The 15487-nt window shown below is 41.5% G+C and overlaps 1 protein-coding gene across 13 annotated transcripts in view; it reads right to left on the minus strand.

Annotated features, from left to right (window-relative positions):
* TANC1 (tetratricopeptide repeat, ankyrin repeat and coiled-coil containing 1) overlaps positions 1 to 15487 on the minus strand; it is a 209703-nt gene that overhangs the window by 79567 nt on the left and 114649 nt on the right. For 11 of the 13 annotated variants that reach the window (XM_036237305.1, XM_036237310.1, XM_016152858.2 and 8 more), the window contains one exon: positions 5577 to 5681. The exons of the other annotated variants lie outside the window; for them this stretch is intronic. In XM_036237305.1, coding sequence (XP_036093198.1) covers positions 5577 to 5681 — 105 coding nt within the window. The remainder of the gene's footprint in view (positions 1 to 5576; positions 5682 to 15487) is intronic. 13 annotated transcript variants of the gene reach the window in all.

Here is a 15487-nt window from a genome sequence, read left to right on the forward strand (position 1 = left end):
TCCAGGGAAGCCATCAAGCTCAATGTGACAGATGCAAATTCCCCAAAATCTAATTTTCACTTGAAAGGTCAAATTTTATCATTGGCAACTAATCTTGTCCGTTTTTTTTTTAATTGAAGAGACATGTTCATTTTGTTCCTTTTCAATACAATGTGTATCAAATACTCAATTTCAAATAACCTTGGTTTGTCAGTCATTCTTTCAAGTAAGCATGATGTTCCATTAGAAAAGAAAAAGGCTAGTTCAGCTTGCAATGTAAAGAATCCACAAGTGCTTTTCCAGAGACAACAATCATCTTTCAAGATGCAAAAGTGCTTTATGTGAACTTCTCATGTCATCAGCACAGAACATTAAAAAGATGGGTACTCATGGGTCAAGATTTATTTACATTTACTATTTTCAGTGCTTCTTCAAGGACAGTCTTCAGTGGATTACTATTTTTGATGTAAGTGAGTGGTGGTGGAAAATACCATCTGTGACCCTGAATAGCAGGTATCCCTACCTTGGTATGTACTAAGGCATCAGAAGTTTTACCAGTAATTGCTTTTATACCATCAGTGCAAATATCAATGCAAGATAAATGGAGACGCCTTCTTAGTGTTATTGTGAATAGAGTTTTGACCTCGCAGACCCCTGCGAGGGTCCTGGGGATGCCCGGACATCCACAGCCTATACTTTGAGAACCTCTGCTTTAAGCACCCAATTGTATTAAATACTCTTTTAAAAACAATTGTAACAAGTCATGGTTTCATACACATCTTATGCTACTAAATGATCTCTCATCTTCCCTTACACCGTCTCAACTCCTTAAGGTCAAAAGGGTTCTACCCTCACCAATTCCATTTCCTTATCGCCTACCTACAACAGACTCAGTCACCCTGAAACTCTCCTGAAACTGCCCTGTTAGACACAGGTGGGTTTTTTTGTTTGTTTGTTTGTTTGTTTGTTTGTTTTAAAACAGCCTACTTTCTCTTTTGACATTCCTGTAAGTCAACCTTGCAAATACTCTGTCCTGGAAGGGAGAAATTATCAACTGTCGTAAAAGACACAGAGAGGGAAAATCTATGATTCTGGGATTCTGTGTGGTCTTGCGGGTTTTCCTCCTACCCTTTCACTGGTACTTCTACCTTATTTCATAGCTCGTGAATAAAATACCAAAGTTTTCCAGACCTTTTCTCTCAATGATCTTGTCCCTAGTCTAACACACCTAGTCTCACCTAGTCTCATCTAGTCTCATCATGTTCCTTCTAAGCAATTGGCTGCCCAGTTGACATCCTGAGCTCTTTCTTGAGCCCCCAACTGATTTTCCAACTGAGCATTGGAAGCTATTGCTAGATGTTCCATCAACACCTCAAACTCAACATGCCTGAAACTAAATTCAAACCAAAATGGACAGTTTTCTTCCTCCAGTGCCCTCGTAATGTACTGTCAAACCCTTGAAGTCATCATCATTGTTTCTAATGGCTCCACATCCTTACGATCTCTCAGGCATCTTCCCATTCATCACCTCTTCTTTCCTAATCCTGTTCTAATTTGAGATTTTTTTCTCTTACTTAACTACTGAAATAATTTTCTAGCCATTCTCCCTGCTTTGAATCTCCTTCCTCACTCTATCCTATGCACTGTCGCCAGGTAAATCTTAAGGCATAGCTCCAAGTAATTCTTTCCTGGCTAAGCACCTCCATCTGCACAGCTTGGATCATTCAACACTATTCCCCTCTCCAACTCGTATTATAGTCACTCTGCCTACAGGCCTTCAGTCCCCAACCAAGCTCTAAACCTCTGTGAAGAAAAGACCTATGCTTGATAACTCATCTCAAACAGCATATAACACAGGGCTTTTCACAGCATAGGAATGTAATCAATAATCAAGGAAATACAGAATGAATAAATACTCTTACCTCTAGTCTCTTTTCACCAAATACACCAGGTATGACCTTGCTCTGTACTTTCATTTAACTAAAACATTATTCAACCATTGATCCTATAGTGCATCACCATTCTAAAAAGCTGAAAATTAAATAGCAGGAACAAGGTTACCTCTTGGAAAAGGAAGAGGAATATTATCAGGGGAAAATGCAGTTATGTTTTATTTCTTAAACTAAGTAGTGGGCAGCCAAGTGCCAATGTTCTTCATTCTCTACATCTTTTTGAATGTCTGAAATAGAAACCAAAAACATAAGACATTGATACTTGAACATATATCTAAAAAAGACTGGATTTCTCCTGATAAGAGTTTTGCATTTAATTATTTTTCTGTTTCATGTGTGTTAGTTTTACCTGCTAACCCGACTGCCAGGGAAAAAGTTTCATCATATTTTGAGATTGATCTTTACCTGAGCAATGACTCACAAAATTAAAACTTTCTCACCCCTCCCCATCAAGTAGTTAATGATACATTGCTCAAGTAGTTAATGATAGATTGAAGCAAACCTAAATAAATTATATTGCCCCTAATTCAAAGAAACACAGCTGCGAATCCCATTATAATTTAATAATCTTCTCTAATTTATCTGATTTACTTTTCTTTAAGGTAGAGGTATTGTTTTGTGGGTAAATGACATTTTCCCCCTGAACAAAACGTTGGTTTAGCAATAGGAAGCTTATTTGTGAAGAACTTATTCTATGTGACACACAGTTTATTAGGACCATTTGACAGGAAAGAGGGGAATGTATTTTGTTTGAGTCTCTCATTGAGTCATTATTTTCTTGTTGTTAATTTTGCAATAGAAAATGCTTTTCAAAAATATTTTAAAATGCTGAATAAAGTAGAATGTCTGTCCCTAAAGATGTTTCCAGGTGAACGCATGTTAACGGGTTCTTTGCTTACGTTAAAAATGTTCATCTGCCCCTATAACCCACTTCCCAGACAGTTAAAATATTCAAATTACACGTAAATATAATTACTTATAAATTAATGAACAAATTCAAAGTGCTCATTGATTTTATTTTATTTTGATTTAAATTGTAAACAGAGAACTAAGAATCAAGAATTTATGGAGCTACATGACCATTAAAGTAAGGCGGTCTGGTCTGGGAATGACTTGATATTTCACGAGTCTATGTGAAATTTCAAAGGCACTTCATAAGATGCTGTTTTCAATAGAGTTTGTTAGTCTGGTAAATACTGAAATACTATTATTGACAGCACCCGGAAAAGTATCTGAGATTTTTTTTTTTTTAATGCCCAAAGGAAATACAGAAAGAATAAGCCCAAATTTTAAATTAAAACTTTAGTGATAATGCTGATATGAAAACCTTTAAGTTGGGGTTTGTCCATCATGCATCTGTACATGCTTGGGTTAAAACTGAATTAAGTTTTAGTTCACCTTGGCCTCTCCTTTAGGTTCAATGACCTGGACATAAAATGTACACTTTAATATGGTAAACTTAATTAACCCCACTGAAATTTAAAGGATTCCATGGGAATTACAACACATCATCCTTTACTAATTATCAAGTTGAATTTTGTTAGGCAACCACCTGTAATCAACCAACAGATAACTCTACTGGGGCTTCACCACCATCATGGCTATCCATCATGACCATGCTCCCACCAACATGAACTACATTCCTTTCTCGACACCTAAAAAGGAGAAAATGTACCCTTGTTTCTTAATTCTAGGCAAAACTTCTCATCCATATTTGCAGCCCAGCTGAGACATAATTTCAGTCCCCACAGAGACTGATGTTGCCAAATCCAAGAACTTGGGTGTCAGAAGCGAGTGTGCACGTGAACTGCAAGCTACACCAGCAATATTGATCATTAGATTTGAATTTAGCTGAACTGGCAGCCAGGCATAAGAATGCCTCCTGGCTCCAGGGAAGACAACCCATTCCCACCTGGCTCAGACAAGGGAAGTTGATAACGGAACTATTTATAAACCCTTTTCTTTGCCCAATAGAAATCCTAAATTTCTCCCTAATCCCAAGGGTAGTCATAAACTCAAAACAGGACCTCAACAATACTCTCTACTGGGAAGAGGTTAAGTAATGGAGTCTGGGCCAGCCAAAATGCCAGGGGCATAATTCCCCAGGATTACAAAGCTTTGGGAATAGGGATGAAGGTAAAGGCTGACAGGCTTATTCTGAAACGGGCAGACAGTTTGTAGATTCGATTACGTATTCACTTCAGAGGAACAGGTTTTTAATTTCCTTTCGACACCCACAATAGAAATGAGAGAACAGATCAACATGCAGACACCTTGCACACGTGAATTCACAACCAAGAGGGTCCTCATGTATGCAGGATGGCTGTCCTGATCAGATACCACTGTGGGCTCTCCCCTCTTCACCTCCAAACATCCAGCACCCTGCCCCTCCTCAGCAGCAGCACGAATCCTAGTATGAACCTCTTACTTAAACCTAACAACTGGGTGCCTGGACAGCGGGAAGAGAAGAGGGTGGAATCTCTCATGCCAAAAGGCAGCAACAGGACCCTCTTTCCTGCCCCAGATGCCCACCTCCAGGTCCCATCTCATCTCCCACTCACCCTAAACTCCTCCTCCCGACTTCCATCTTTTGCCAATCCCTCCTTTCTCATTTTCAGCTTTATTTTCACCACCATTACCCGACTCCATTCTCCTACCACGTCCTACTTCGTACCCACTCCCCATCACGTATTAGCAGGAACGCCGAATACAGCTGGTGGTTAGAACATAAAGGAGCTGTACTCCCACCCGCCGCAGCACTGGAGAAAAGGGTGTCAAGTATTTCACAGTGAAATACAGATGTTTTCTTAAGTTCTCTTTCAACATTACTACCTAAGATTGTGTCCGCAATGAGGGTGAAAGAGGCTTCCCTACATAGGCCAGGGTTCCTAGCCACATGTTTCTTTAGGAAAACAGGATGTAATTTCAAAACACAAAGACCACAGAGATGAGTTGTGACACCTCCCCCCAACCTTGAGAAAGGAACAAATAGGTAAATTCTTGAGTTAAAAAAAATAATAAAATACTATTGATATATCCAGAACATGTTTTAGTTTGTAATGTCTGCTACAAACTTTCAGATACCAAAAAAAAAAGTAAAATATAAAATGTTTTTATGGAAAAGTTTTCAATTTGGATTTGTTTTTGCCCCACTGCTATATTCCTTAAAGAAAATCTTTAGATGTTAAAAAGTAAGAAACTTTCAAAAGCTACCAAGTGGTTTTTTAAAAGCTAGTTATTAGAAGCTATACCCAGTTAAAGTTTCAGCTTTTCAGCCAAACGCTGTTGTTGAATATTCTAAAAAAATGGTGTACTAAAAAACAAAATAAAGTCTTGGAAGCAGTCTAGTGGCTGGCTTTTCATATCCCCCCAAGCCGGAGAGGTCAAGATTGAGAGGAAATAAGAGTCAACCCTTAAACAATACATATGCACCCACATGACTATGCCTACACTGCATATATAACTGCAAGAATTACATTAGTTAAACAGATCACTGTAACTGCCTGAGGAAAAATATCTCCCCAAAACATTCAGTTTAGTAAAGCGTTCCTGCAAGAGGCACTCAAGTTTCACAGAGAAATGAAGCGTCATTATGTAAAATCTTTAGCGGGTGGGGGTGGGGAATCATTGAAAACATATTCTTACCATTCTCATTAGGCTCTGTTGGCTTGGACACTTCTCTGAAAGGGATTATAACTGCATCTCCAGGCACTCTGGGGCTTTCCACATATTTGGGCTTCCTGACGGGACCTGCAGTGGGAAAGATCTGAGTGTGGCTAATTTTTTCCAGATGCAAACAAAGCTTCAGAATGTACACTGTGTGTCCTCACCAGGACCCAAATATGCCTAAAGGAAGAGCCGGTCCTTGCCCCTCCCTTAAACACACAGTCATTTCAGTGCAGACACGGGAATGTCCAGACCAGGCTGCCAAAGAAGAAATGGGTAAGCTCACTTTCGAGAATATAAACTCTGACAAAAACAAAAGCTGCTCTTTCGCTGTAAAGTCTCCACAGCTGTCTTTGGTGTCTGTCAAGTAAGTGATTTTGACATGTTCAAACCTGGACAGCTTGTGGCGAAAGGGTTTTTTTATTTGGAATTTTTCTCTAACTGGGACAAAGACGATTGGGTTGCTTGGTATCTCTGAAGTCAGGAGGCAAAGAAAACAAACAACCAGCCTATAACAACAACATGCGCTAAGCAGCCATAGAACACAGGCATTTGACTATCAGACTGGTGACACACGGCAACCGTGTGGGGCAGAGCAGATGACTGGTGTCTTGGCAGCTGACACAGCTACCTTCCAAAAGGCACGGCACCCAGTCCGGCATATGGTTCAGGGACACAAGAGGGCCTGAGCCATCTCTCTGACCTCTCCCTCCACCCCAACTTATCAGAAAATCTGGAACTTTGAACAAAACTGAATAAAACCCTCACACATTGCTAATTTAACGTACAGGAGCAGCCACTTTGAAACACAGTTTGGCAGTTTCTCAAAACATTAAATGGAGTTATTACCCGGTCCAGCAATTCCACTTCTTTGTGAGTATACACTCACACAAAGATCTGTACGTAAGTGCTCATAGCAACATTATGCATTGAAGCCAAAAGGCCACCAACTGATGACAACGAAATGTGATACAGCCATACAATGAAATATTCTTGCGCAATAAAAGGAATGAGGAACTGATTCATGGGGAAATGTTGGTGAAACCTGAAAACGTTATGCTAAGTGAAAGAAGCCTGTTCCCAAAGACCACATATTATGATTACACTCATATGGAATATCCAGAATAAGCAAATTTATAAAAAGGAAGCATGAATGGTTGCCAAAGGCTGGGAGATGTGCGGGTTTGTGGGCTGATAGCTTAGGAGTATGGGACTTTTTGGCAGGTGGAAAAAAAGTTCTAAAATCAGGTTGTGGTGACGGTGGCACAACCTTGGGAATATGCTAAAAACTGTTGTAGTGTACACATTAAATTAGTGAATTGTATGATATGAGAATTATATCTAAATAAATCTGCTTACAAAAAAAAAAACACACACACACACACACAAAAACCAGGCTGCCTATTCCATCTACTCCTTTCACACATCACATTTTGGTCTAGAATCACCCACTGGAATGTCATTTTCCTTGGCTGCTTAATACTGAAAGTGTGCTTTTAACAAGGCCAGGAAGTCAGGAAACATTTCACGTCAGTAAGAGAAAGAGTGGGGAGAAGAGGGCCAGACAGGGGTCCACAGCTCTCCCACCAGCTCAGCCCTGAGCCACAGCCCTGACCCTCTGGGGCCTCGGTTCTATCACCACACACTGAACGGCTGAGCCAGGCAGATTCTGAGCATTCTTCTGTGTCGAACATCTTACACATCTGAAAAATTCTGCTCAGAATGTGGTTTACGGTGAGAGATGCTGCCATCTAAAGGTTTACTACAAAAGTGTCTATACCACCATAAAAACAATCCAATTCCCAGCCAGCTATAATGTGCTGCATCTTAAACTATGTTATCAAAGAAGCTTCTGGTACTTGACAAATAGGGATTATTATTACAAACTTTAGAAACTATGGTTTTTAAGTGGCTAATGTAGTATTTAATCATGTGGCTGTCTTCATAATTTATTTAACCCTGTCAGAAAGGGAATTTTTTAAAGGTTAAAATAGAATGGTTATGGGGGGAGGTGGGGAGAAGGAGAATGTTGCTCACAATTTAAGTGGAAGATGTACGCTATACGACAGTAAAACAATTTGCTCACGGCTCACATGTGGCAAAGCAGGAATTCAAATAGTTCTGTGGTCTGTGCAGGTTTGAAGATCATGTATTAAACCATCACTTAGCACTTATAAAACTAGGAAATCCAGATTCGGCATGCATTTATAGAAAAGGCCAGGGTAGTGGAACCCTCCATTGCACAATGGTCCATAGGTCTTGGCTATGTAGTCACGAATCTTTTATTCACACTCACTTGTCTCTAATCTACCCTAACTTTTACTAGTTGAGACATTATGAGGTGAATATAAACAACTACTCCCCACCATGATCCTTTTATTTAAATTCCTTTTCACAAAGAGCTGAACCTGAAACGCTATAAAACAAGATGAATTTATAACCATAGAAGTTTTATTCTTTCCCCTTCTCAATTGCTCATTAGAGAATTTATGTGCACTTTCCATTAAACATAGCAGTCGAACACTCATTTGCCTTCATTCCCTTTCAAAACACCACTGAAGTCGCAGTCAAGAGATTTCAGAGACCAGCAGGGAAAGGAAACAACCACGGGCAAGAAATCAAACTTCTGAAAAAGTGGGAAACAGATTGCCAAAGAGCAGCGGGTGGAGCCAATGAGGAAAGGTGAGTGCTAGGAGGGAGAGCGCCGGGCTCAGTCTCAGAGACCGGACACCTTCGAAGGCCAGGGGCACAGGTGGGGCCAAGCACAGAACCACAGGTTGAAATTCTATGTAAGGGAGAGTTAGACACCCTCCCCCACCCACAACCAGTGGCATTCCCTCCGTCATCCTAGAGGCGGAGATTTTCCTCTGGAAAGGCTGAATGCCAAGACCATGGAGATTCCTGAGCTGAACTCCTGAGAGCTACACTAACACACTGGGATTAAGAGAAATTCTATAGCAGATTAGAAGGCCCCAGATAAATGTATCCGTCCATTAAGCTGTAAGAACACTGACAGTAAGCTTGCCCACCATGGTAGGAGACTAGAGGATTCTTCTCTGGGGAAACTCGACAAGAGCAAAGACCTATAAATAATCACAAGAGCAAAGACCTATAAATAATCACAGAAACACAAGAAGTGCCCCTAAAGAAATGATAGATCCCGACCAATCATGCTATCACCAAACCTGTGCTCAAGACACTCATCCCTTTTAATCAGCGTTTTACCACCTCATACTCACATACAAACTAGAATCATCAGACAGTTGAGGGAAGACCCTACCCCTGGAAAGATAGCCACCAAAGCAAGTTAAAAAAGGAACTCGGGAATCAGAGAAAATGGGAGGAGTGCTCTCCAGGATGAGAAGAGCAACTGCATCCATGACGCAGGATGAGAAAAGCAACTACGTGCATGACAAGGGGCATGAGGGTCCGTGAGGTAGTCGGCTGAGCTGACTAACTGCAGAATGAGAATAACTGGAGGCCACATCAGTTAGGAGCCACTGAAATCAAGAGGCATTGATCTTACACTGATTTTATTTCAGTGGCACTGATTTCTATGCCACTGAAATGAAAAACTCTCCCTAACTGAAATGGCCACATTACTTGTGATCGACAGAGATCAAAACTTAAAAATCCAACACCCTCTTACTCAGAGGAAACTACTGCAACTTTCCACACAGCTTTTCGTTTAAAATAAAATGCTCGACATTCCCAACCATAAGCTACTTTAAAGCAAAATAGCTCCCCTTTTTTTACATAATCTCCCCCAAATTAACCAGAATGTAATACTATGTAATTACCTAGAAAGCATGGTATTTCAGCTACTAGCTATGTTTTAAAGAAAGACACTTAAAAACAAGACAAGACTGTCAGGTTTTAGCTTGAAAATCGCCTCATCCAGAAGCCAACACGTTTAATTGTCACAGCTGCCTCGCCTCCCAGTCACTCCTGGGCAGCTGACAGAAGGCGGGCCCTCTAAAGAAAACCGCCATTCCCTGTCAGGGTCTAAGCAGGGTCTAGGGCTGTGGTTGGAGTGCCAACTTCCTCACTTTACGTAAATGTAGATTGTTCCTGATCATAAACTAAATCCACCTCATTGCAACTCTGCATCCCTTTCCTCATCCCGATTCCCTCATTCTCCCCACTCGGCCCTCCCTGCCCTCGCGCCCCATTCTCTAAGTGAAAACTGCCTAAGGAGGGTCTCCAAGTTAAAGATATAGGGCTCATAAGATCAAGAGAAACACAAAATGTGCCCCGAAGGGGTTAAACAGGTACCCATTCACGCAAGTGCAAGGGAAGAGCTCCTGCCAGCTCCTTTCCCTGAGAAGGGCCTTGAGTCAGTCTAGGAGGGGAGCGCATTCTGCCCTTTATCAGTCTGTCCTTAATCGCTTACTTCCACAACCTCGGAGGCACAGCATTCTCCCCATCCAGTCTCCTGCCTTTATGTAAATCTCCAAACATACTTTTCCCAGCGGCCAGTTTTCCTGCTCTTTTTGGCATTTTAATCACACAGCTATTTTGCTGCTTAGAAACTGCCATATAAGGATTTTTTTTTTTTTTTTTAAAGAGATGGCAGAAATAAACCAAACTGGGCTTTATCTCCAGTCAGTGAAAGAGAGGAGGTCAGGAGTTACTTTTCATTTGAGTGTTTCATTTAAATATAATTTTATACACACACACACACACACACACACACACTATTTGGAACACAGAATACCTGAGGCCACTTACTGCATTAAAGCAGAACTTAATATTTGTCACAACATCTGGATACTATGAAAAGTGACAATTTGTGTTATCAATCATTTTAGACATTTTTTTAGCATCTTGAACTTTCACAGTAAAGGTTCCTGTCAATTTTATCAGGTCTAGGTTTTCATTTCACATTGGAAAATGTTCACAACACAATAGGAAAAATAAAAAGGAGATGAGTAGGAAGATTTTCTTTTTTTGGAGTGGGGGACCTTTATCACTAAAGCAAATGTCATTAAACAGCCATTTCCAAATGGTAAACTGCATAAACTATCAGATCACAGTCTTCGATTTTTAAAAAACATGATACCCAGGCTTCTAAAGTAAGACCTCTCTCCTCACTGAACCCCCCAAAAAAGAAAGTACTGTGGGGAGAAAGGGAGAGACATACAATCTGAGACTGAGAAAGGAGACTGGCCCAACAGACTGGTCCCTCGGTGAGCGGAGGCAGGTGCGTGAACAGGTGGGATGGCCCATGACCCTGTCTGTGAAGGGCGAAAGCCTCTGGACAAGATTCACTTTGAGGGAAAAAGGAGCCAGACCATGACCTGACTCGGTCAGAATGCCTCAATTCAAGGCAAAGGCAATTTCAACCACAGCGTGTTGTCCATCACTTGGATTTCTCCTAGGAGGAGCAGGAGGGATCCGGTAAATAAAAACCTAAAATGCTACTTGAGATGGCTCTACTCCAAGGAATGACAAAAGGCAACACCAGGCTCCTTTGGCCCAAATACCTGGGTACTGGGAGCTGATATGGGGCAATGTTCCAAGAGAAAAGTTCACCAGCTGCCCCAAAGCAAGGGCTTCCCTGATCATAAGCACATGTTACACACCCCCAGGGACTTCCAGAAACACTTTAACTAGGGCCTTGGGCCTTGTGTAAGGAGAGGAGAGTAGCAATCTGAGTTATTACTACGAACATAACCTCATCAATTCCCAAAAGCAGATGAGGTCTGGGGAAATTCAGATGGCAATTCTAGGGGGTGGGAAAAAAAGGCCACAAGAGGGGAAAATATAGGTCACTTGTGGATGGTGAATGAAATAGGAAAGTTACCTGACACTACTCCGGATAAGCCTCCTTTTTCTTACTTCGAATACCTCATTTTTTAAACACACTGAGAAGAGTGGACAGCCTTTATTCACTCACACAATGCACAAGGCGCTGTGCGAATGTAAATGTCCATTGCCATTAGGTGCTTAAATCTAATACGAAAATAGTATATCTAAATGGAGTCACGCTCCTTTCAATGAGGCAACATAAAATAAGTATTGACGAAGACTGCCAAGTATCCGTTCGTAGCGTGCATGTTTACAACACTATGAGTACAAGCATCTCCCAGTTCCACAAAATAATGAGTCATGTCTGCAATTCCTTCCAATGCAGTTTGATCTGTTATGCTTTTACTATAACGTATGTAATTGCTTGCATATATTAAATATACAAATAAACAATTCACTTTATTTACTTGACAAGTATCCGTTGCTAGCCCACTGTGTGCCAGGTGCAGGATTAGAAGAAGACGTGACCGTGTTCTTCTGTGGATTTCAGTTTAGAGGAAAGAGTCTTTATGACCTCATCTGACTTTTATTTCAAAACACTTCGACATAAGAAGTGTGATATAAATGTTGTCAGTTGGCTTTAATTTATCACCTAAAGGCAATTTGCTGTCTTAATCTGGAATACTGACTCCAGAAACAGTGAAAAAGCTTTTAATTTCAAAAAGCAACACTCAAAAGAGGCCACCACAATTGGTTAGCTAGCCATCCTCATCACCAACCACCACCGAGGTTATGCTAATTGTCACATTTGAGGTTAGATGTGGACTTTCAACCTCACACCAACTATATTACTCCCTTTCTTAATTACTATAATGGTGGCTGGAAATTTATTTTCGGTGGTGAAATTCATGGTATTTCCAGCAAGAGGACTGACTAGAAATACCACAGACGCATTCTGGCCCTTGTATGACCCAGGTGTAAACACCTAGCAGGCCTTCAGAAAGGCACCCTAGGCTTGATAAGTAAATGGCCCCAAGTCCAGCTGCTGATTCCAGGGAACTATTAGGCCCCTGATGCAGAACGGGAGGATGACGGGAATTCTATCTGTGGAGTGCCCATCTCCTGGTTACTGACTCAAACATAACCCGGGTACTGCTGTGAAGGGACCCCGCAGATGGAATTAAGAAGCAATGCTACTAATCAGCTGGCTTTAAACTAGACAGATAATCCTGGATCATTAAGTGGACCCAATGCAATCACATGAACCCTTAAAAGCAGCAGAAGATTGAAGAGTCAGTATTCATCTCATGAGCACATGTGACATGCCCTTTGGAGGACTTCCAGAAACACTTTGCAAGTGGTTAAGGGGCCATGTGTAAAAAGAGAAAGGTAGCAAGTCCATGTAATCTGAGTTATTACTAATATGACCTTTTCCATACCCAAAGTGTTCAAGGGGAGATGAGGCAGAAATGGCGCAGGTGGTGAGGAGGATTCAATCCTCTGGGACTTGATAGATTGCTAGCTTTGAAGATGGAGGAAGGAGGCCACCAGCAAAGGAATGCAGCCAACCTCTAGAAGTCGAGAACAATCCCCAGCCAAGAGTCAGCAAGGAAATGGGGATCTCAAATCCCACAGCTGCACGGCACTGACTCTGCCAATCTGAACGAGCCTGGGAACGTTTCATCCCCTGAACCTCCATAAAGAAAGCAGCCCTGCCAACATCTTCAGCTCAGCCTTGTGAAACCCAGAGCAAGGAACCAGCTGCGCCATGCTGTTCCTGGGCTCCTAACCTCAAAACTATGAAATAATGTGTCGTAAACTGATGTGTTTGTAGTAATTTCTTAGGGCAACAATGGAAAATGAATACAGAGTCTATGAAATACAGTCAGACTTGCTACAGGTAAACACCGAATACAAGGTGCTGTCAGGGCACCAACCCCGACAGAGCTGCAACTCTCCTAGACATATAAAACGAGTTATATGGCTGCATCGTGCCAATCTGCTAATAACTCCATGTGTGGGCAGAACTGTCTGAGCCTTGTTTTCACTCTTACCTCAGTGACTTTATAGGAATGAAATCTCTAGCCCTCACCTCCTCTAACTCTGGTAGTCAATACAATTTACCATAAAGAATCTAATACCGGAAGTTGCCTTCATTATGTTGGTAAGAATCATAAAATGAACCATCGCACACACACACACAAAAAATGAATAACCACAAACCTTGGTTTTAAGATGTCCCTTAAGATCTGAGTCCTTCCTGGAAAGGAAACATCAGTTTCTCCAAGGAACTAGGGAAGAAGCCATTAAGGGGAAGGAGTTCTGCTATTCACACTAGCAAGGGATAAGCCCTATACTGCATGATAAAGTTAACCAACTCCAAAGGGAAGGAAGCAGCGCCTTCTTTTCCTGTAGGTTCAGATCAGTTGTGCTCAAAGCGTGGTCCCTACACCAGTGGCAATGGCATTACCTGAGATCCTATTAGAAATGCACATCCTCAACCTGAGCCCAGACCATTGGGTGACTCTGGTGCACACTGTGGTTTGAAAACTGGGTTAGCCGGTCTGGTGTGGCTACATGAGACCTGGCCCATTCTCTGAAGCAGCTTGATGACAAATGAGTACGAAGATCAGACAGAAATAGTCTCACATGGCCCAGTGTCAAGTGACTTGGGAAGGACAGCAGCAGTGAAGGCAAGAGGCAGGACCCGAGATGGGCCTGAGGATGGGGTGGGGGTGACATCACTCCCAGAGGGAGTGCACAGAGGTGGGGAGAGAGTGTTTGCCTTTCTTTTGTGCAGGAATGTTTTACACTTTCCATTCCTGCAATTTGAGGAACAGAATCTTGCCTCTTGTTGGCTTCCTGACAGTGCCTAGCACAGTGCTGTGCACTCAGTAGGTGCATATAATTTATTAATTCGATAAGAAAGAGATTCTTTCTGCTTTTTAAATGAATTAGACTTATTTGCTATAAACTAATAACTTTTAAGGACTTCAGAATATTTTTCAAATATTCATAGTACAGTAGTACTATGGAATTCTGTTCTAACATCATTCTTTCCGTTGGGGGCAGGAGATTTGAAGGGAAGAGAAGGGGTGGGAGGGAAAAGCATGGATGCCAGTCCATCCGAAGGTTCCCATCTGTTGGTAGATGCTCCATGACCCCTCCCTAACCATCCTGGAGGGTACAGAAGAAGAGCAGTTTTATGTCTCACTCATCAGATCTCTCTATTCCCCACAGCGGCTAGGTCAAGACTTCTCCATCTTTCTCAAACAGACCTCTGCTACACACACTGCATACCCCATCCTCACCCAATTAAGGAAACGTTCCTTAATTCGACCCTCACATTCACTTGCAATAGTTCTCATCCTGTCACATCCACTAAAACTAATCCTTCCGTCTCTGCTCAGGATGTCAAGGGCAAGTAAAGGAGCGAGAGATGCAGAACCCAACTCTATAGAGAAATATCTGTAAGAATTGTTGCTCTGGATAGGATTTATCCATTTAATCCATTTTAGTCAAAAGGTTAGCCATGGATGTTACAATCTGACTAGGTGGCACTGAGACCATTAAGGGGACCCAGTTAAGACAATGAGCTACCACTATCCACCCAGTAGAATGGCTAAAAATAAAACAAAAACAGAAACAAAACTTGTGATTAGAAACTGCTGGTAAAAATAAAGATCAGTGAGAACTCTCCTACATTGCGGATGCAAAATGGGACAACCACTTTGGAAAACCACTGGCATTTTCACATAAAATTAAACACACCATAAGACCAAGCAATTCCACAACTAGGACGTGACCCTAGAGAAATGAGAATGTATATTTATTTATCCAAACATCCATATGTACATGTCTATAGCAATTTTATTCATAATCATCAAAAACTGGAAGCTACTCAAATGGCCTTCAACTGGTGAACGAATAAACTATGGTGTATCCATGCAATGGAATAACACTCGGCAAGAAAAAGGAGAGAGGTATGAATAACCCACTACGACATGGAGGGATTTCAAATGTATTGTGTTTAGTGAAAGACACTAGACTCAAAAGACTATATACTGTGATTCTACTTATGACATTCTGGAAAAGGCAAACTGTAGAGTGAGGGAACAGGTCAGTGGTTGCCAGGGGAT

Source organism: Rousettus aegyptiacus, unplaced genomic scaffold (genome assembly GCF_014176215.1).
Source record: "Rousettus aegyptiacus isolate mRouAeg1 unplaced genomic scaffold, mRouAeg1.p scaffold_m13_p_2, whole genome shotgun sequence".
Taxonomy (NCBI): domain Eukaryota; kingdom Metazoa; phylum Chordata; class Mammalia; order Chiroptera; family Pteropodidae; genus Rousettus; species Rousettus aegyptiacus.